This window comes from Trachypithecus francoisi, unplaced genomic scaffold (genome assembly GCF_009764315.1).
Source record: "Trachypithecus francoisi isolate TF-2019V2 unplaced genomic scaffold, Tfra_2.0 Lachesis_group18, whole genome shotgun sequence".
NCBI classification, from domain to species: Eukaryota; Metazoa; Chordata; class Mammalia; order Primates; family Cercopithecidae; genus Trachypithecus; species Trachypithecus francoisi.
The window spans coordinates 763,760-785,308 of NW_022681463.1; the positions used below are offsets into that span (position 1 = coordinate 763,760).

Consider the following 21,549-nt stretch of genomic DNA (forward strand, 5'->3'; position numbering starts at 1 on the left):
TTTACTTTTTTAAAAAAGTCTTTTTTGTTTTAATCTCAGCAGGTTTTTGGAAAATTGACAAGTTGGTTTTAAAATCTATGTGGAAATGAGAAAAACCAAGAATACTCAAGGTAATCCTCAGCAACAAGGCTGGAGGACTTATACTGACTGCTCTAGTGTGTGCAGGCTGCTATAACGAAATACCATAAACTCAGCTGGGTGCAGTGGCTCACACCTGTAATCCCAGCAGTTTGGGAGGCCGAGGTGGGCAGATCACTTGAGGCCAGAAGTTTGGGACCAGGCTGGCCAATATGGCTAAATCCTGTCTCTACTAAAAATACAAAACTTAGCCACATGTGGTGGCACTGTGCCTTTAGTCCCAGATACTTGGGAGGCTAAGTTACGAGAATTTCTTGAAACTAGGGAGGTGGAGGTTGCAGTGAGCCAAGATTGCGCCACTGCACTCTAGCCTGGGTGACAGAGCAAGACTCTGTCTAAAAAACAAACAAACAAACAAAAAAACCAAACCATAAATTAGGTAGCCCAAACAAGAGACATTTATTTTTCACAGTTATGAAGACTGAGAAGTCCAAGAACTAGACGCCAGCAGCAGGGTGGGTGTCTGGTGAGGGCCCACTTCCTGGTTCACAGAATGCTGTCTTTTTGCTGTGTCCTCACATAACAGTAGGGGCTAGCTAGCTCTCCAGGGTCTCTTTTTATAAGGGCACTAATCCCATTCAAAAAGTGTCCTACCAGCTGGGTATGGTGGCTCACACCTATAATCCCAGCACTTTGGGAGGCTGAGGCAGGCGGATCACGAGGTCAGGAGATTGAGACTATCCTGGCGAACATGGTGAAACCCCATCTCTATTAAAATACAAAAAATCAGCCAGGAATGGTGACGTGCGCCTGTAGTCCCAGCTACTCAGGAGGCTGAGGCAGGGGAATTGCTTGAACCCGGGAGGTGGAGGTTGCAGTGAGCCAAGATCGTGCCACTGCACTCCAGCCTGGCGACAGAGTAAGACTCCGTCTCAAAAAATAAAAATAAAAATAAAGCGACCTACCTTCGTGTCCTAATCACCTCGAAAGGGACGACCTCCTAATACTATCACCTTGGGGGTTAGGATTTCAACATATGAATTTTGGGGACACAAATATTCAGATCATAGCACTCCAGATATCAAGTGTTACTATAAACTATAGAAATGTAAGCAATGTGGTTTGCCTGCAAGAGTAGAGAAATGGACCAAAGGGATTGAATAAAGAGTCTACAAACAGACTAATGTATAGTCACTTGGTATATGTCAAAGGTGACATTACAGTGCAGTGGAAAAAGTAAACTATTTTCCATAAATGATGCTGGGTTAACTGGATAGCCCTATTACAGAAAAGAAAAGAGAGAGAAAAGAAAAAAAAAATCTTAACCTTACTTCATACTACACACAAAAATCAGTTCCACAGAGATCCTATATCTAAATGTGAAAAGTAAAACCTCTAGAAGAAAACGTAAGAAAATATTTTCATGAAGTTGGGGCATGCAAAAGTTGCCTTAAAAGGACACAAAAAGAACTAACTAAAGAAATACAAACAAGGGCGAAAGTCTTGAACGGGAACTTCTCAAAAAATAATATTCATATGGCAAATAAACATACAAAATCAGCTGTCAGTGAAATGGAAATTAAAACTACAATGAGATGCCACCAGTATGGCTGGCTAAAATGAAAAAATACAAAATACACCAAGTATTTGTAAAATATTCGAATTTTCATGCACTCTTGGTGGGGGTGTAAACAAGTATAGGAACTTTGGAAAACTGTTTAGCGGTATCAAAGCTGGACCTAACACACACGCTAGGACCAAGCCATTTCACTCATAGGTATACATTGAACAGAAATGTAGGCACCACCCACCAAGAGACATGCACAACTGTACCATAATATTGATAGGAGCATTTACAACAGGTACAACCTGAAAATCACAATGCCCAGTCACACTGAAATGGATACATTTTTACATATTAATACCATGAACTACTAGATAGCAATGAAAATGAACAAACCACAGCTACACGCGAGGACATGGACAACACTTACAAACATAGAGTAAAAGAAGTCATATGCAGAAGAATATGTATACTACGATTCATTTATATAATGCTTTTAAAACCTGGCAAAACTAAATTATGGATGCCTGCTTAGGTGGTTAAAGTATGAAGAAAAGCAAGTAAATGATTATCATCAAAGTCACTCTTCAGGGACATCAGTCACTCTTCAGAGTTGGGTAGTCAGTGATTAGGATTGGCATTTTGCAAGGTGCTAACAATGTTCTATTCTTTAAATTTTACTTATTAGGGTATGCAATGGTTAAATGTTTGTTTGTATTGTGATGTATCATTGAGCTGAGTTACCATTTTGGATAATTTTTTGTATGTTTATATTTAACAAACATAAACAAATCCAGAAAAAACGTTAAAAATAATGTAATCGTATACAAATAAGTTAACAGAAATACAGTAAGAATGCCAGAAGAATTCATAGTAAAAATTGCAAGTAATTGCAGAACTAAGTTTTCTCTTCTGTTTTTCAGTAAAACTGTGGAATTATATGTAATTTCCATTATACATGACAGTTACCTGGACAGCATTAAAAAATATAGATGCTCTATCCCATTTAAGACCAACCGAATACCTATTTTTAATGAGTTCTTCAGTCAGTGGCATTCAAGAACTATTTGCATAGTATAGAGCAATAGTTCTGTATGTGGGATTTATATCACAGAACTCCCTAGGAGTCTTTATAAATACTGATCCCTCTGTCCCAACACCCAGAAATTCTGATTCAACTAGTCTCCGGTGCAGCCTGTGTGTTAGGACTATTAAAAATTCCCTGATTTTAACATAACACCGGTAAAGAGTTACAGTATAGTAGGTATCAGAATCACTTGGGGAGGCTTGACGCAAATGCAAATACTCACTCCAGACCTCAGAACCCTGACTCAGATCTACAGAGAAAGATGTAGGGAGCCAGATTATCTGCACTTTTACCAAGTAACCAGGACAATTCCAGTGAACAACAATCATATGCTACATAAGAAAGTTTTGATCTGGCCGGGTGTGGTGGCTCATGCCTGGAATCCCAGCACTTTGGGAGGCCGAGGTGGGTGGATCATGAGGTCAGGAGATCGAGACCATCCTGGCTAACATGGTGAAACCCCATCTCTACTAAAAATACAAAAAATTAGCTGGGCGTGGTGGCGGGCGCCTGTAGTCCCAGCTACTCGGGAGGCTGAGGCGGGAGAACAGCATGAACCCGGGAGGCAGAGGTTGCAGTGAGCAGAGATTGTGCCACTGCACTCCAGCCTGGGTGACAGAACAAGACTCCGTCTCAAAAAAAAAAAAATGCTTTGGTCCAGGACCAACCACATAGACAACAGTGGTCCCATAAGATAATGGCACTGAAAAATTCCTATTGCCAAATGACATCCTAGGTGCTGTAACACTGCATCACAACTCATGTGTTTGTGGTGAAGTTGGTGTAAACAAATCTACCGCACTGTGTCAGTCTTATGAAAGCACAGCACATACAATTATGTACATTACATAATACTTGATAATAAACGATTATGTTACTGGTTTATGTATTTACTGTACAGTAAAGCATCGCTTGATGATGGGGATATGTTCTGAGAACTGTGTCATCAGGCAATTTCGTCATTGTGGAAATATCGTAGGGTGTACTTACACAAACCTATATGGCATGGCCTATAACACACTGAGGCTATACAGTATAGCCTACTGCTCCTAGGCTACAACCCTCCACAGCATGTCACTGTATTGAATACTACAAGCAAATATAACACAATGGTAAGTATTTGTATATCTAAATCTATCTGAACATAGAAAAGGTACAATTAAAATATGGTATAAAAGATTTTTTAAATGTCATGCCTGTATAGGGTGCTTACCATGAATGGAGCTTCCAGGAATGGAAGTTGCCTTGGATGAGTCACAAAGTAAACTCTGAGTGAATGTGAAGGCCTAGGCTATTACTGCATACTTTTCTACAACTGGCAGCAGGTTTGTTTATATCAGCATCACCCACAAACAAGTGAATAATGCATTATAATACAATTTCGAGACAGCTACAATGTCACTAGGTGATAGGAATTTTTCAGCTTCCTATCTTACCAGACCACTGTTATATGTGTGGTCCATTATTGACTGAAATGTGGTATATAACTACTTTATTTACAAAATAACATGAGTAATAAGAAAAATATCTTATTAGGAACTTTAAAATAGCTTATATTAATCTTAACATATAATATTATCTGCTTGATAAATATGAATCAACATTTATATTCATTTTTCTAATGACAATATTAATTTAAATTTAAAAGTATAAATTATGAAAACAACCATATCCATGCAGTATTATAGACTTTTTCTCTTACCAATCATAACCTGCAGCAAAAGATGTTTCAATTACAGGAGCAATGAGTTTTGCAGATGTCATAATGTATTTTTCTGCCATGGCTTTCCTATATCAAATAAACCAAAAAGTTGTATTTAGAGATACAGTATAAAATAGTTTGGATTTATTTCCTAAAATTTAAGTGTAAACATTATCTATCAAAACTAACATACCACAAAAGCCTACTAAACAATGGACAGCTACCACAGAAATCTATTTACGATTCAGGTTTAAAACCATGACTAGGAAACGTGATTAGCAAGCCATGATTGCCTGCTGGGTCAACGGTGTTCATTTCTTTTCTTTTTCTGCTTTATGATGTCATCTGACAAACTGAAAAGATACTGGAGAAACACAAGGCCTTGCAGCGGAACTTACATAGCCTACACTGCAGACAGGAAAGTAAACAGTGAAATTACCACTGAAGAAATTGTGTGTGGTAAAGAGTAAAACTGAATTACTACTTGTTGCTTTTGTGTGTATATATGTGTAGCTGTATCTATGTGTGTGTATATATATGCACATGTACATATATAAAATGTGTATCGTCAAGGTTACTGGAAAATCCCCAAGTGCTTTTCAAAGTGGATATACCAATTTATAGTGGTAGGTAAAAGTTCTCTTAGTCATTTCTTCTCGAATTTATATGTAAGTAGTGGTTTTTAAAATGGACTCAAAATGTATATACTATTTTATAACTTGTTCCTGATACCATGTTATATTAATACAGAAATAATCTTTACAGGCGGGGCGCAGTGGCTCATGCTCGTAATCCCAGCACTTTGGGACGCCAAGGCAGGTGGATCACAAGGTCAGGATATCGAGACCATCCTGGCTAGCATGGTGAAATCCCGTCTCTACCAACAATACAAAAAATCAGCCAGGCGTGTTGGCAGGTGCCTGTAGTCCCAGCTACTCCGGAGGCTGAGGCAGGAGAATGGCGTGAACTCAGGATGCAGAGCTTGCAGTCAGCCGAGATTGGGCCACTGCACCCCATCCTGGGCGACAGAGCCAGACTCCATCTCAAAACAAACAAACAAACAAAATAGTCTTTCCAAGTCATTAAACATTCATCTTGTTATTCTTTCTTTTGAACTTTGAGACAACTATAGATTCACATGCATTTGTAAAAAATAATGGAGATTCCATGTACCCTTTACCCAGTTTCCTCCAACAGTAACATCTTTCAAATATCACAAGATTACTGTTGATACAGTCAAGACACAGAATATTTCCACTCTATTTCCATTCCTTTGTTTCCCTCCAACTCCCACCCCTTCTTCATCTCCTAACAACCACTAATCTGATCTCCAGTTCTACAATTTTATCATTTTGAGTGTTATATATAAAAAATAAGATTATATATAATCTTCTGGAATTGGCTATTTTCACACAGTATACTTCCCTTCAGATCTATCCAAACTGTTGCATGTATCAATAGTTCATTCCTTTTTGTTGCTGAGTAATATCCACGTTATATGTCAACTGTTACAGAAAAAGCATTTGACAAAGTTCAACACTCACTCATCATAAAAACATAAGAAATAAGAGAGCTTTCTCAATATTACTGAATCGTGGTTTTTCCTTCGTTTGTTAGTATGGTGAATGACGTTGAATTAAAAATAACGAAGCAACCTTGCAGCCCTGGAACTAATCCTACTTGGTCATGGCGTGTAATTTTAAAAACATATTTCTGAATTTTTAAAAAACAGCTTGATAGGGATATAACTCATATACCATACAGCTCACCCAATATAAAGTCTACAATGCAATGGTTTAGGTATATTCACAGATTTGTGCAACAAGCACCACAATCGCTTTTGAAACATTTTCATCATCCCAAAAAGAAACACAGTGTCCATTAGCAGAGACTGCCCTGTCCCTATCCAGCCCCTGGCAACCACTAATCTACTTTCTGTCTTTATAGATTTGCCTCATTTGTACCTTTCATATAAACAGAATCACAAAACATGTGGTCTTTTTGTGACTGGCTTCTTTCATTTATCACATTTTCAAGGTTCATCCGTATTGTATTGGTTGGTGCAAAGTAATTGCATTCAATGGGAAAAACCGCAATTACTTTTGCACCAACCTAATAGCATGTATCAGGACTTCACTCCTTTATGCGGCTGAATAACATTCCATATTATGGACAGATCATATATTATTTATACATTCATTAATTGTTGCACATTTGGATTATTTCTATTTTTTGATATTATGAATAATATCACTATGAAAATCTGTATACAAGTTGTCATGTGGACATATATATACTCTAATTACTTTTAGGTAAATATCTAGAAGTAAAATTGCTGGGTTATATGGTAAGTCTATGCTTAACCTTTTGGGGCACTTCTAGGCTGTTTTACAAAGCACCATTTTATACTCCCACCATCAGCATTTAAGAGTTCCAATTTCTCCACACTCTTGCCAATACTTGTTATTTTCTTTTTTATTATAGCATACTAGTAGGTGTGAAGTAGTATCTCACTGCATTTTCAGCTGCATTTCCCTACCAATTACTGAAGTTCAGCATCTTTTCATGTGTGTATTGGACATCTGTGTATCTATTTTGAAGAAATATCTATTCATATCTTTTGCACATTTTTAATTGGGCTACTGGCCTTTTTATTATGAGTTGGACATTACCTATATAATCTAGAAATAAGTCCCCTCTCAGATATATCATCCATAAATATTTTCTCCCATTCAGTGGGTCGTCTTTTCACTCTCTGGATAGCGTCCTCTGAAGTATGTAAGTTTTTAATTTTGATAACGTCCAGTTTACCTATTTTTTTCTTATGTCACTTGTGCTTTTGGTGTCATATCTACAAAACCTTTGCTTAACCCACAGTCAATGATATTTCTCTTTTTTTCTAACAATTTTATAGTTTTAGCTCTTACATTTAGTTCTATAGTTCATTTTAAGGTAATTTTTGTGTATGGTGTGAAAAAGACGTACAACTTCATTCTTTTGCAAGAGAATATCCAGTTTTCCCAGTACAACTTGTTGAAAAGACTCTCCTTTCTTCTCTTAAATTTTCCTGGCACCTCCATTGGCTATAAATGTTTAAGAGTTTTTTCCTTGTTTCTCAATTCCATTTCGTTCATTTATACCTCTGTCTTCACAGTGTCTTTATCAGTGTTGCCTTCTAGTTTGAGTCCCAACTTTGCTTTTCTTTTTCAACACTGTTTGGACTATTCTGGTTCTCTTCCATTTCCATATGAGTTTTAGGATCAATTTGTCACTTTCTGTAAAAATGTTGCTGGAATTTTGACAAGGGTGGCAGTGAATCTGTATATTAATTTGGGGAGCACTGCCATTTTAACAACATTAAGTGCCTGTCCATAAAAATATGACAGATTTTACTTAGTGTCTTTATATTCTTTCCATGTCTTATGGTTTTCAGAGTTTAGGTTTTGCATTTCTTTCATTAAATTTATTGCTAATAATTTTTATGCAATTATAAATGTAATTGTTAATTTCATTTTTGGGATAATTCATTGGTAGTATATAGTATATTTCTTCTTTTTTTCCTGAGGGGGTGCACAGTTCCTGGAGTTACTGCACTAGCAGGTCAATGCATACAGCAGATGGAGCAAGGTCCTATTCAATCTCCCTGCCCCAAAAATTCATTTAACAGATTGTCCTTGGATAGTGGAAGCATCAGATATGCAAATACTACACTTGATCTTAGCCAAAAGGCTGAGAAGATATTAATATATTTCTGCACTACACTATTGATTTTTGTATATTGATTTTTTTTTTTGCTCTACAACCTCACCGAACTCATTTATTCTAACAGATTTTAAGTTGATTCCTTAGGATTTTCTATATACAAGATCATGTCATCTGAAAAAAGATGGCTTTAACTGTTCCTTTCTAATCTGGATGTCTTTAACTCCAGTTTTATTTGTTTTGAAAACTGCCAAAGATGGAATCTTCCAGTTCAATGATGAACAGAACTGGTGAAAGCAGGCTGGGTGTGGTGGCTCATGCCTGTGATCCCAGCACTTTGGAAGGCCAAGGTGGGTGTATCACCTGAGGTCAGGAGTTCAAGACCAGCCTGGCCAACATGGTGAAACCCTGTCTCTACTAAAAATACAAAAATTAGTCCAGCATGGTGGCGGGTGCCTGTAGTCCCAGCTACTCAGGAGGCTGAGGCAGAGGAATCGCTTGAACCCAGGAAGCGGAGGTTGCAGGGAGCTGAGATTGCACTACTGCACTCCAGCCTGGACGACAGAGCAAGATTCCATCTCAGAAAACAAAATAAAACAAAACAAAAAACTGGTAAAAAGTGGATATCCCTATCTTGTTTCTGATGCAAAGCATTCAGTCTTTTTTTTTTGACACTGGGTCATGCTCTGTCTCCCAGGCTGGGGTGCAGTGGCACAACTTTGGTTCACTGCAACCTCCATCTCCCAGGCTCAACCAATTCTCCCAAATATCTGGGACTACAGTGCACATCACCACGCCTGGCTAATTTTTGTATTTTTTGTGGAGAAAGAGTTTCGCCATGTTGCCCAGGCTAGCATTTAGTCTCTTTCCATTAAGTATGATGTTAGCCGTGGGTGTGTCATAGATGTACTAGATGTACTTTATCAAATTGGGGAACTTCCTTTCTACTTGTTTCTTGTTGGACTTTTTGTTTTTAATCTTGAAAACGCTTTGAATTTTGTGAAAAAATTTTTCTGGTTTCTACTGAGATGGTTGTGTAGTTTTCATCCTTCATTCTACTGATATCCTATATTATTATTATTATTATTTGAGATAGGGTCTCACTCTGTCGCCCAGGCTGGTATGCAGTGGCATGATCACCGCTCACTGCAGACTCAACCTCCCCAGGTTCAGGTGATCCTCCACCTCAGTTTTTGTTATTTTTAGTAGAGCCAGGGTTTCACCATGTTTCCCAGGCTGGTCTCAAACTCCTGGGATCAAGTGATCCACCCACCTCGGCACCACAAAGTGTCAGGATTACAGGCAAGAGCCACCACACTTGGCCACCTGTACAATATTAATTGATTTTTACATGTTAAACCAATTTCACATTCCTGGGACAAATCCCATTTGGTCCAGACGCATAATTTTTAAAAATATTTTGTTAATATTTCAATTTGCTTTTGAGTCTGTATTCATATATTCACATGATATTAATCTGTATTTATCTTTCTTTCTTTTTTTCTTGGTATTGGCTGATTTTGGTAGTAGGGTACTTCTACCTTTATAAAGGAAAACAGGTTCTGAAAGAGATTATGTAGAACTGAAGTTAATTCCTTTTTTTTTTTTCCAGCAACGTCAGACATCTCATTAAACCTGAATGGAGGTCGAATTCATTTTGGAGTTCAATGACATGTTCAAAGAAGCAGGTACTATAATTGTATAGACAACTCCTGTAATATATCCACAGTGCAAAATTATCCCCATTTCCTGTCATTCCCCAGTGAGAAAAATCCAACTGCAGACTTGACTGCCTTTGGTGAAGGCACACGGCAAATTCTTCTGAAAAATAATACCCTTCAGGATTGACTCTTCCCGTTTTACACAGCAATTGTCTCAGCTTGGGACCAAAGTATTCACAAAGCAAGCAAACAACAGACTAGCGAACAGGGACGCTTCTGAAGCCGGTGATGCAGAAACCCACTGCCAAGCAGGGTGGGGGGCCAGTCACCTCTCCAGGAGTGTTCCATATGTAAGCTGACACAATTTAACATCTTAAATACAGAATTCCAATCAAACGAAAAGCAAACGAATGAACACAAAAAAACAGCAGTCAAGCATAAGCAGTGTTACTTCCTCTCTGAACAGGGAAACATCTTGCTCACTGGGAGATAAAGGGTGAACCTCTCATCTGCTGCTGTCTCCCCGCAAGTGCCAGCAAAAAGCTGGGTGTGATGATGAAGAAAGATGGCAGCCATCACCCAAGACCCCACAAGCCAAGCTGTGGTCCCCTCCCTGAGGGCACAGTCCTTTCATGAAGCCATAAAAGACTGAGACCACAGCTCAGACCTGACCACTCAGGGTTACCTACTGGGGTCTTGTAATATTCCTGATGTGATTTCTGCCAAAACCCAGACTGGTTCTTTGTTTATTTTTTTCTTTTTTTTTTCTGTTTGTTTGTTTGTTTTTGAGACAGAGTCTCACTCTGTTGGCCAGGCTGGAGTGTAGTGGCATGATCTCGGCTCACTGCAACCTCCACCTCCTGGGCTCAAGTGATTCTCCTGCCTCAGCCTCCCAAGTAGCTGGGACTACAGGCATGTGCTATCATGCCTGGCTAATTTTTGCATCTTTTTAGTAGAGAAAGAGTTCACCACGTTGGCCAGGCTGGTCTCTAGTGATCCACCTGCCTCAGCCTCCCAAAGTGCTGGGATTACAGGGGTGACCCACTGCACCCAGCCCTAAACTGACTCTTGACCAAAGAATCTGATTTGGCAAACCAAATCCTACTGCAGTGTTCGCTGCTTCTCCCCTTACCCAGAACATGATTCAGATCCTAACAAAAACACAAAAACAGGTCAGGGAACCAAAACGCCATGGTCTTGTCTATTATGCAAAATATTGAGATAATGTTCATGATTCATTCTGTTTTCAGCAATTGTGTCCATTTTGAAGCTTCTCTCGAAGACTTCATTGTTTCCTACTAAATACCAAAATGTGTCGCACAGGCATCACCAGTGGGAACTTTGTTTTTAAACATTTAGAAATAAAACAGTTTTTGACCCATAAGCCAGTCCTAACGCACACGGTAATGGGGATCGAGGCATAGAAACACACACACAACTACAAAATATTCCCTAGAAAAATGTAAGATCCTCAGAAAATCAAGGTCTCCCTACCAAACAATGTACCAAGTCATTGCAGAAGAGGTGAAGACTCCTCTCAAAAGATAAGTGCTATAGAAATAGAGCTTGAAATACTGAATATGATTTCTCGAAGATCTTTCTTGTTACCCCAAGAGAAGCGGAGGCAGAGGAGAGAGAGAGAGCAGTTTCCCTTCCCTCTGGATCCAGGTGGACGCCAACTCTGATGTGCAGGGCAGAGCACCAGGCTGTAGGAATTGGATGCTAATTGCAATCGCTTTTCGCTTTGGAATGTTTGCCAGGAACTTGTGAATCATTAAGGGGATGACTGGGAAACCGGATCCATCTCTGTGGCTGGGGATGTTTTTGAATGATTTTCACAGGCTCCTTGTCTGCTCAGAGACCCTGTTGGTCCTATGCATGCCTGAGCTGGGGAATTAAAGTAGCCAGTCTGACGTTCTCAAGGACCACCCCGTCACCCCCACTGCCAGCCCATGGTCTACAGGCACAGCGATCCCAGCGTTCCAGACAGGGTCCTGCATGTTATCTGGAATGCAGACACAAGTGTTTTGAGATACACCGTTTGGGGAGTAATTCCACATGGAAAGGTACAATGTGGCCAAGATCTCGGCAGGGACCCAGCCCTCAGATGACAGTCTCCAGGAAGAAAGAGCATGAGACACCAGTCTCTGTTTAGGTTTGCCCAGAGCCCACAGCCATCTGAACTGCAGGCAACGCATCCTCCTGCAGCTCATGGGGGGCTGGGAACCTCAGTGCTTCTGATGGAGAGTTATGCACCATTCCCTCAGCTGGGCTGTACATTCACTGGATGTTGGGCTGTACATTCACAGGATGTCAGAAGTTTCTGAAACTGCTGTGGGGGCGGGGGAAGGAGTTGCAGAACAGTCTGGTCCTGTCCTCTGAACTCTACAAGTCACAGCGGTTCCAACTTCGAGTTTGGGTAGCTCTGCCAGCTGTACTGGAAATCGTCTGTTAAGATGTTGTTGTAGCCATGAGAGTCCCTGTGCTGGGGGAAGAGGAGGCCGTTGGTGGGGCTTCTCCAGTGGGCTCCGGTGATGCTCCTTGCTGCTCGGGTCCACTGTGGGCTCCGGTGATGCTCCCTGCTGCTCAGGTCCACAGTGGGCTCCGGTGATGCTCCTTGCTGCTCAGGTCCACAGTGGGCTCCGGTGATGCTCCTTGCTGCTCAGGTCCACAGTGGGCTCTGGTGATGCTCCCTGCTGCTCAGGTCCTCTGTGGGCTCCGGTGATGCTCCTTGCTGCTCAGGTCCACAGTGGGCTCTGGTGATGCTCCCTGCTGCTCAGGTCCTCTGTGGGCTCCGGTGATGCTCCTTGCTGCTCAGGTCCACAGTGAGCTCCCGTGATGCTCCTTGCTGCTCAGGTCCACTGTGGGCTCCGGTGATGCTCCCTGCTGCTCAGGTCCACTGTGGTGCCAGCAGGAGGTGCTTCCTGACTTGCTGGTTTGCATCTTACTTGGTCTAGTTGTAGAGGAAGACCCCAAGGATGGCGGTCATCATGCCCAGGATGTTGGTGCTGGTGACTGGGTTGGGCAGCATGATCAGGGACACTGTGATGACCATGATTCTCTTGGTGGCGCTGACAACCGAATAGCTCAGGGGGCTGATGAGGCTGAGGATACTGAAGGCAATGACATTTTGGGCAAAGTTATAGAAGCCGCTGACAGCCAGAAGCAGAAGCATCCAGGGCCACTGGGAGACGTAAGTCAAGACGCTGCTGACCAGGAAAGCCGAGAGGGCCACCAGAACCCAGGTGGGGATCGTAAAAAAGACAGCGTGGCAGCCCAGGATGTTGAGCAGCGGGAGATGGTGGATCTGCAAATCTCCCAAGATCTTTTTGGAGAAAATGTTCTGAAACAAGAAGCACAGCGTGGCAGCCTCCCCACATGTCAAAAGACAACTTGGTGACTGTGGCCATCAGGACACTGCTGATGATGGGGATGAGTGACAAGTACGCCTTGGTGCTCTGCTTCTCCTTTATAATGATCTGGAACATGAGGACCACCCAAATGGGCATGGTGGCCTTGATGGTGTGTGCATGGGCACCTTTCAGAAGCGGACGTGCACTGACAGGGACGCGAAGTACTTGCTGAAGGCGAGTGGCAGCACGCAGTGTGGGTAGATGCGCAGCAGCAGCAGCGGGCCAGGCAACGGATGCAGACTGGGCCCGGGGCCTGAGATGGGTGGTGTGGGGGGCATGCACCAGGCGCGCAGCAGGAGCCCCACGTATAGTGCCAGGATGTGGCACAAGGACATGGTCACCGGGAACTGGAAGGTGCTCAGGATCACCTTGTTGACCACGCTGCTGCCTGTGCTCAGCACGTACCACAGGAGGCACAGTGCCCCACCGGTGCGCCCTTGAGCGCCCCCACCGCTGCTCTTTGCACCCGGACCTCCTGCACCGGGGCCCGCGCCCACTGCAGCCATGCCATCCTGCCCAAGTGGGCACCCCTTCCCGCCCATGATATAAATTCTTTTTTTTTTTTTTTTTTTTTGAGGCGGAGACTCGCTCTGCCACCCAGGCTGGAGTGCAGTGGCCGGATCTCAGCTCACTGCAAGCTCCGCCTCCCGGGTTCCCGCCATTCTCCTGCCTCAGCCTCCCGAGTAGCTGGGACTACAGGCGCCCGCCACCTCACCCGGCTAGTTTTTTGTATTTTTAGTAGAGACGGGGTTTCACCGTGTTAGCCAGGATGGTCTCGATCTCCTGACCTCGTGATCCGCCCGTCTCAGCCTCCCAAAGTGCTGGGATTACAGGCTTGAGCCACCGCGCCTGGCCAGTAAATTCTTAATAGAATTCTCCAGTAAAACCCATCTGGGCCTAGAGATAGGTTTCTTTCTTCAGAGTTTTTAAATTATCATTCGATATCCTTAAGATTTATAGGGCTATTCAATCTTATTTATTTATTTATTTATTTTTTGAGACGGAGTCCTGCTCTGTCACCCAGCCTGGAGTGCAGTGGCGCTATCTCGGCGCTCACTGCAACCTCCGCCTCCTGGGTTCAAGCAATTCTCCTGTCCCAGCCTCCCGAGTAGCTGGTACTACATGCACACGCCACCATGCCTGGATAATTTTTGTATTTTTAGTAGAGATGGGGTTTCACCATATTGGTCAGGTTGGTCTCAAACTTTTGACCTCAGGTGATCTACCTGGCTCAGCCTCCCAAAGTGCTGGGACTACAGGCGTGAGCCACCGTGCCCAGCCAACAATGATTCTTAATGAACACTTGGACATTTCTGAATTATGAGACCCTGGATCTTAAGTATTCTGTTTTAGCTGGCTTTCTGGATACTACTCCAGCAGAGGAAGGAGACACTCCACCTTGCCACTGCCAGGTGAAGGTGGAAATCCAGCCCCTGCCACATGGCTTCCGTTAACACCCAGAAAAGGCAGGGGGCCCTTGTATCTGTTGGGCAGGGTGGGAGTTCTTGCTTCCCAAATAGTCCATCCTACTAACATCATGGTGGGAGGGCTTTGCTACAACTGGGTGACAGTGAAAGCCCTGACGCTCCACTAAGCCTCCTCTGACACGACCCAAGGAGAAAGGATTCGGGGTGCGTCAGTACTGCTGGGAAGGGGTGGAATTCCAGGCTCCCCACATGTCATCCACTGACATCAGAGGAATGGAACAGCCTTTAGGGGTTAAAGTCTTAGCTCCCCACTTGGCCTTTTCTGACACCACCCCAGTTGTACTTTTAATTCCACCCCCCAATCTCCATGGAAGGGAGAAAGGCTGCAGACTGAGTTCAATCACCAATGGCCAATGATAAAAACCAGTCATGCCTACCTACATCATGAAATCTCCCTAAAAACCCTAAATGACACAGTTCAGAGAGTTTCCAGGTTGATGAACACACGGAGGTGCTGGAAGGGTGGTGCACCCAGAGAGTGCATAGAAGCTCTGCACTACTTCCGCCATATTCTGCCCTATGCACTTCTTCCATTTGATTGTCTCTGAGTTGTATCCTTTGTAATAAAGTGGTAAGTATAAATAAAGTATTTTCCTGAGTTTTGTGAACTGTTCTAGAAAACTACTGACCCTGAGGAGGGGGTAGTGGGAGCCCTCCATTCACAGCAGGTCAGTCAGGAGTTCAGGAGGCCCAGGCTTACAACTGGCATCTGTAGTTAGGAACAGGGAGCAGTATTGTGGGACTAAGCCCTTGGTGTCCAGGGAGTTGGATAATTGGTTGTTGGTGTGAGAAAAACCACACATTTGGTGTCAGAAGTGTTGTAAGTAGAAACAGGTTGTAGTACCATATTAGAGGAAGGAAGAAACAAAATAAATAGAATTTTGTCTATGAGAGCTAATACTTAATTGTGAGGCAGGATAAAAAAAACAAAGACATCATTTTTGAAATAAAGGTAAGATAAACAAATCTCCAATAATGTACCAAATGCAGAGGGAAACAACTGACAGAATAACAGATCGAGTGAGATTAGCACGAGCACTGATTATTCTGAATGAGAAAAGAGAACCAGTAAGTACAAAAATGAAATAATAGCACTATTCAAGAAATATATTGAATATAACAAGTTCTGTAAGAAATAGTATGCACATTCAACCCTTTTATAAAAATTAAAACTAAATCATTTTAAGTTTCAAATATTAAGTATCTTAATACTAAACATTAAATATTTTAAATAGTGTAATTAATAACTACATTATTAAGTTTAAAATATTACCTTTCACATTCCATTTGCCTGAGATGATCGTTTTTTATAGCTTCAGTTACTAAGTTAGTATGAGGATCATCCTGGTAAAATAAAATGAAAGAAAAAAAGAATAATTCAGAAGTAAACAGCAAGAACTTAATTTTTGTTTTGTTTTGTTTTGAGATACAGCCTCACTCTATTGCCCAGGCTGGAGTGCAGTGGCATGATCATGGCTCAACGCAGTCTTCACCTCACTGGGCTCAGGTGATCCTCCCACCTCAGCCTCCCAAGTAGCTGGGCATGCCATGATGCCTGGCTAACTTTTGTATTTTTTGTAGAGATGGGGTTACCCCATTTTGCCCAGGCTGGTCTTCAATTCCTGGGCTCAAGTGATCTGCTCACCTCAGCCTTTCAAAGTATTGGGATTACAGGCATAAGCCACCATGTCCAGCCAAGAACTTGAACTTCCGATAAGCCTCCCCACTTATTAGATGATCCTCCCACCTCAGCCTTTTAAATTAGTTTTACAAAAGAGAGAGTAAATTAATCCTTCTATTTTCCCTTATGTAAATTAGAACTTTCTTTTTTCATATTTCTGATTACCAATCACATTCCCCATTGAACTAACCTACAGTCTAAGAAGCTGATAAAATGATCAGGATGGAAAGATTAGGACCAAGTACACAGAAGCTGTGGTTGTTAGTACAAATATGTAATACTTATTCTAAACTCAAATATAAATGCTTCAATCATCAATTGCTTAGTATGATCCATATCTCTACTCCCCATTAAAAACACAGATGATTTCTACAACATACATTTTTTCTCAATATGAAAATAATATATAATAATTAACATTTGCCCAGCACCTAACTGTCTTCTATGTGCTCCATGTTTTTGTTTGGTTAGTTTTGTTTTGAGACAGTCTTGCTCTGTTGCCCAGAATGGAACACTGTGGCACAATCATGGGTCACTGCAGCCTCAACCTGAGCCTAGCTCAAGCCATCTTCCCACTCAGCTTCTCGAGTAGGTGGGACTATAGACAAGCGCCACCACGCCTGGCTAATTTTTTATTTTTTTATTTGTTATTTTACTTTTGAGACAAGGTCTCACTCTGTCATCCAGGATGGAGGACAGTGTTGTGATCACAACCCTTGACCTCCCTGGGCTTAGATGATCCTCCCACCTCAGCTCCAGAGTAGCTGGAACTACAGGTACACACCACCATGGCTGGCTAATTTTTTATTTTTTTGAGACAAGGTCTTACTCTGTCACCCAAGCTAGTGTGCAGGGGTGTGATCACAGCTCACTGCAGCCTTGACCTCCGCAGGCTCAGGTGATCCTCCCACCACAGCCTCCCAAGTAGCTGGGACTACAGGAGTACAACATCAAGTTCGGCTAATTTTCATATTTTTTTGTAGAGTTTTGCCATGTTGCACAGGCTGGTCTTGAACTCCCAGGCTCAAGCAATCCTCCCACCTCGGCCTCCCAAAGTGCTGGGATTACAGGTATGCACCACTGTGCCCAGCCGCCAGCTACTATTTTAAGCATTTCACATGCATTAACTCATGTAATTCTCACCTATAATCCTCACCCTAACCCTGTAAGATAGGTTATAATAGTTAGTCCTATTACATATATAGAAGAACTGAGGCACAGGGAGAGTAAGAGTAGTAGAGCCAAGGCATCTGGCTTCAGAGCCTATACTCTTTAGCCACTTGCTACACTACCCTTATCATCTTTTTTTTTTTGAGATGGAGTTTGCTCTTGTCACCCAGGCTGGAGTATAGTGGCACAATCTCGGCTCACTGCAACTTCCACCTCCCAAGTTCAAGCAATTCTTCTGCCTCAGCCTCCCAAGTAGCTGAGATTACAGGCTCCCGCCACCGCATCCAGCTAATTTTTATATTTTCAGTAGAGACAGGGTTTCACCATGTTGGTCAGGCTGGTCTCGAACTACTGATCTCACAATCTGTCCACCTCAGCCTCCTAAAGTGCTGGGATTACAGGCGTGAGCCACCACGACCGGCCTTCACTCTTGATATATTTAGTACATGGTTGAGGTTCCCTCTGCTCCAGAATGGCTCTTAATAGGTGAAATAAGGATTTGGAGGTTTCTTGGTCAAGATATTACCCTTGGCCGGCCTCACACCTGTAATCCCAGCACTTTGGGAAGTGGAGGCAGGTGGATCACATGAAGCCAGGAGTTCTAGACCAGCCTGGGCAACATGGCAAAACCTCTTCTCTACTAAAAATAAAAAACTTAGCCAGGCATGGTGGCACATACCTGTAATCCCAGCTACTCAGGAGGCTGAGGCATGAGAATTGCCGGAGCCTGGGAGGCAGAGATTGCAGTGAACTGAGATGGCCCCACTGCACTCCAGCCTGGAAGGCAGGCTCTCTGTCTCAAAAAAAAAAAAAAAAAAAAAAAAAGATATGCTTAATGCATGACATGGAATCTTCTTTTTTAATGATTTTTTTAACTAAAATTGTAGTCTGTTTTAACCATAATCTCTACCCCATTTCAATAGAGTCTCATTCTCAACCCAATTTAAATAACACATGAAATACATCAATAATAAAACGCATTGGTACGGGCCTGGGAGAAACCCAAGAAGTCATCTTTTCCAGCTTTCTCATTCTGAAAACAGAAAAGCACAGATAACTGGAAAGTGGCTACAGAAATGTCTTTTTCCTACTCACGCTTGGTGAAATATATTTATCTTCATCAATTTCTAATGGAACAGCAATCAACTTTTGGAATGCTTTCTTCATTTTTTCTCGGTCTCCAACAGCAAAATAACAGATAGTGAGGTTGTAGCCTGCCTTCAGATTTGGTGCCATGCTCATTATGTGCTCATATGAATTAATAGCATCCGAATACTGACCAGCCTGAATAAATGTAACTCCAATGTTCTGCATTATTTTAATCCTAAAAGAAAAAGACATGGATTAGCTTTAAAATTTTTAACTCTTTAGTATGGCATTCAAGTCATTCCACAAAGAGCTTTCTTTTTTCCTCTCCCACTTTACTTCTTTTTTGTTTTGTTAAAGCATTACTGATAAAAGCTTTATATACATACCATAAAGTTCACTCATTTTAAGTATATGATTCAATAATTATTGCTGTATTTATATAGTTGTGGAACTATAACCACATCTCTATTTTAATTTGTTTCCATTACCCTAAAAATAAAACCTGTGCCCATTAACAGTCATTCCCCATTCTTATCCCCAGCCCTAGGTAACCATTCGTCTTTTTTTTTTTTTTTTTAAGACAGGGTCTCCCTGTGTCACTCAGGCTGGAATGCAGTGGCATGATCTCTGCTCACTGAAACCTCCAAATCCTGGGTTCAAGCAATTCTCCCGCCTCAGCCTCCTGAGTAGCTGGGATTACAGGCACATGCCACCACGCACAGATAATTTTTGTATTTTTAGTAGAGACGGGGTTTCATCATATTGGTCAGGCCGGTCTGGAACTCCCCACCTCAGGTGATTCGCTCACCTCGGCTTCCCAAAGTGCTGGGATTACAGGCATGAGGCACCGTGCCCGGCCCATTAGTCTATTTTCTGTCTCTCTGTCTCTTCTAGACATTGTATATAAATGGAATCATACAATTTGTGATATTTTGTCTTGCTTCTTTCACTTGGCATAATTTTTTGAGATTCTTCCATTTTGTAGCATGTATCAGTACTTCATTCCTTTTTTTGTCAAACAGCATTTCATAGTATGAATACACACCGTATTTTATTTATACATTACCTACTCGGTAGACATTTGTCTTGTTTCTACTTTTTGGCTGTTATGAATAATTTGTTATGAACGTTTGTGTAAAAGCCTTTGTGACAATCTATATTTTCATTTCTCTTGGGTATGTACCTAAAAGCAGAATTGCTGGTCACATGGTAAATTTGTGTTTAACTTTTTTAGCTAACTGCCTATTTTCCGAAGTAGCTGTACCATTTGACATCTCCAGTGAATTAGGTTTCTAATTTCTCTAAATATTCACCAAAACTTGTTATCGTTTCTTTGATTGGAGCCATTCTAACGGATGTGATCCCATCTTATTTCTAAACACTCTTCAATATAATCCCTCTATTTCAACTCAATTAGTTTATTCATAATTCTCTGATCATAAAGACTATTACTTCCTGGCCTTTTTCTCAGATGTTATCCCTTCTCTCCTCCTAAATAGCCAATATCAAGTATGCCGCCTTCATAAAGCCTTTCTTGACCATTCTTGCTCTCAATAATTATTTCTCCCACTGAATTATTATAACACCCATTGTCTTGATTGTTGATTATGAAGCACTTAATATATGTTACTCAATACTATTTTTTTTCTAAAATGCTCGAATCCCTGGTCTCACCTGGCTTAAAAGTACTTAAAGGGCATGGTGTTCTGTAAATTAGATAATATTTGCTAATGATAATGAGATATTACGTAAAATTCAAAAACAAATGATCGTAAAACGTGGTATTGCAAATAAATTAACTTTCACAGAGAAACTGTACCATGCCTAGGGGAAATTATGATCAGTAAATATCCTGGAAACTTCCTAGGTCCCCACAGTTATCTCTAGACCATAAGAGAACTTGCTGTTTCTCCTCCTGAATATCATAAGAATAGAAAATATCCCAGCTTCCCCCTCTTCTAAGACTGAGAAGTAATCCTTTTCTCTCACTATTTCATTCTCAAGCTACAGCAAGAACGTAAGGGGGGCTTAATTTCTAGCCTTGTATTGATATGTTTGATACGTTCTGGAGGACTGCTCTTATGATTTTGTGTCCGCAGTAAGTTATATAAGGGTAGTAATGGCCTTCAGGGTTAACCCCTTTATTGGTCACTTAGCTTAGTTTTATTTCATATGATCACATGCAATGCTTTAACCTTTAACTTGTCATCACAAAAATGTGTACAAGTAGTAAGAAGGGAATAGATCAAAATACTACACATATAAATCTCACGTACAAACACTTCAAAATGTTCAACCCACTGAAAACAGGTCAGAAGAGTTATCTTGTTTTAGAAAAACACTTATATTTTACAATTATTATCTACTGTTATAAACTTACCTCATTTGCTTATTGACACTTGGAACTTGGTCTAATGCCATTCGGTAGAATTTAATGGCTTTGGAATAATTTCTTTGCTTTAAATAGATATTTCCCATGTTCATTTTCAATATTCCTAATTTAAAAAAATTTAATGAATGTATAATATTCTCATCTTTCCACTCTTTCTGATATTTTAGATGACTTTTAATTCATATTCTCTGAAGCATTTCTCAGTTATGAAGTCTCAGACATTATCTAAAATTCTAACTTTAAAACAGTTATACCTTTCAAACTTATATCCTGTGAAGAATGAAACTTAAGACAGATAGATTCCTGAAACTATGGCTAGAAAACAACTGATTTACATTATTGTGCTTTACATTATTGTGTATTCTTCTAAGAAAATATGGAACTTAAAGCACATTCTATGAGGATGCCATGGCTCATTCTACTTGTGATAACAGGGTACATTTGTTTGTTTAATATTAGGCAGTATACCTCATATTAACTATATTTCTTCATCTGTAAGGATTTTTATACAAATAGCATGTTT

At 41.1% G+C, this 21,549-nt stretch overlaps 1 protein-coding gene and 2 pseudogenes across 9 annotated transcripts in view; all 3 read right to left on the reverse strand.

Annotated features, from left to right (window-relative positions):
* Positions 1–21,549, reverse strand: part of IFT88 (intraflagellar transport 88) — a 132,378-nt gene that overhangs the window by 78,994 nt on the left and 31,835 nt on the right. For all 9 annotated transcript variants that reach the window (XR_004428874.1, XR_004428875.1, XM_033177023.1 and 6 more), the window contains 4 exons: positions 21,015–21,129; positions 18,641–18,869; positions 15,968–16,038; positions 4,432–4,518 (listed from right to left, as the gene is read on the reverse strand). Coding sequence is in view for 7 of the 9 variants with exons in the window: in XM_033177023.1 (XP_033032914.1) it covers positions 4,432–4,518; positions 15,968–16,038; positions 18,641–18,869; positions 21,015–21,129 (502 nt within the window). In the remaining 2 variants the exon portion in view is untranslated. The remainder of the gene's footprint in view (positions 1–4,431; positions 4,519–15,967; positions 16,039–18,640; positions 18,870–21,014; positions 21,130–21,549) is intronic.
* LOC117063781 lies at positions 7,995–8,172 on the reverse strand (annotated as a pseudogene).
* Positions 10,735–13,752, reverse strand: LOC117063342 (annotated as a pseudogene).